General features: G+C 53.5%; 1 protein-coding gene across 1 annotated transcript in view; it reads right to left on the reverse strand.

Annotated features, from left to right (window-relative positions):
- Positions 1-849: 849 nt before the first annotated feature.
- Positions 850-1,316, reverse strand: part of Foxe3 (forkhead box E3) — a 1,413-nt gene continuing 946 nt past the window's right edge. The window contains exon 2 of the mRNA XM_023724186.1: positions 850-1,292. Within this exon, the coding sequence (XP_023579954.1) occupies positions 850-1,292 (443 nt within the window). The remainder of the gene's footprint in view (positions 1,293-1,316) is intronic.

A 1,316-nucleotide genomic window follows, 5' to 3' on the forward strand; every position in this document is an offset into this window, starting at 1 on the left:
TCTGCAACTTGGTCACAATCCTCATAGCAGGAGCTTTGCTCTTTTGGAATGAGCCCGCAGCCCAGACCCAGCGTTGTGTGCAGACCAATTACCTGGGAATTTTGTGAAATTGCAGTTTATCGCACTGCGCCTGAGGTGGAGCCCAAAGTCCTGTATTTCTAACAAGTTTCCAAGTGACTTAGTTATGTGGCCCATGCTTTAGGGATCCTAGGACACATCTCATTTCTCTAAGCAGCGACAGCTCAATCAATGTCACCCTCCAATTGACCTATAACTCCATAAAGCAAGGATTTTGTCCATTCGCTGATCAATGCTTGGCACGTGATACTTTCTTACCCCCAGGAGCTGAGAAGGACCCTGAGCTAGCAGCAATGTCACCACCCAAATGTACTCTTAAGTGAACGTGTACACACACATACACCATCCCATCCCTACCAGGCTTGAGATGTTTTTGACAACGTCTGGGTAGGCCTACTATGTGAACAGCTATGGGTGATTTTTCTTTTCTTTTCTTTCTTTCTTTCTTTCTTTCTTTCTTTCTTTTTTTTGAGATAGAGGTCTCATTGTGAAGTGCATGTTGACCTCGAACTCACACGTTGATCCTTCTGCCTCAGCTTCCTGAGGGCTGGGATTACTAGGCATGCGTGGAGGTTCAACGCCAGGCGGCATCCCACCATACAAATTCACCAGATGTCCTCCCCAGCCACTCCCTCAATTCACCACCAGCACACCAATCCCTGTTTCATTAAATCAACTTTAATTAAAAAATAATAATACCTTGGTGAGTCCTATGCTTTCCAGGAGGCAAGGCAGACATAAGGGTCCGGGACAACCCACGCCTCCCTTTAGTCAGGAGCTCCCGGTGTGCTGGTCTCTGAGCTCTAAAACTGTCCTCAGGCCCTGGCGAACAGCAGCCAGTGCAGCTATGTGGAAGGGGAGCATCCTCCCAGTAAGAAGCCAAGAACACGCGGGTAAGTGGGGTGAGGTGAGAGTGGGGAGAGACTGTGGGGAGATGAAGGAAGCCGGCGAGGACCCGGAGTCCATGAGTGGGGCTGCCCAAGCACTCAGCAAGTAGGCAGCTTGAGCCTGCAGGGAAGCGTCGGAGGCGCCCTCTGGGGAACCTGGAATTGAGAGGCTCAGCTGGTGGTGGCGTGGGGACCCACGGACAGCGCGCTCACGGGTAGAGGAAGAAGACCCCAAGGGCTCGCGAACTGGAAGGGACGCTTCAGTCCCAAGGCGGAATGGGGGCGGCGGGGCCTCCGCGGGCGCGCGCAGCCCCGAGGCGAGGCCGCCTGCAGGTGCGCCCGGCGGCGAGG

The sequence above is a fragment of the Octodon degus genome, unplaced genomic scaffold (assembly GCF_000260255.1).
Source record: "Octodon degus isolate 3935 unplaced genomic scaffold, OctDeg1.0 scaffold00107, whole genome shotgun sequence".
NCBI classification, from domain to species: Eukaryota; Metazoa; Chordata; class Mammalia; order Rodentia; family Octodontidae; genus Octodon; species Octodon degus.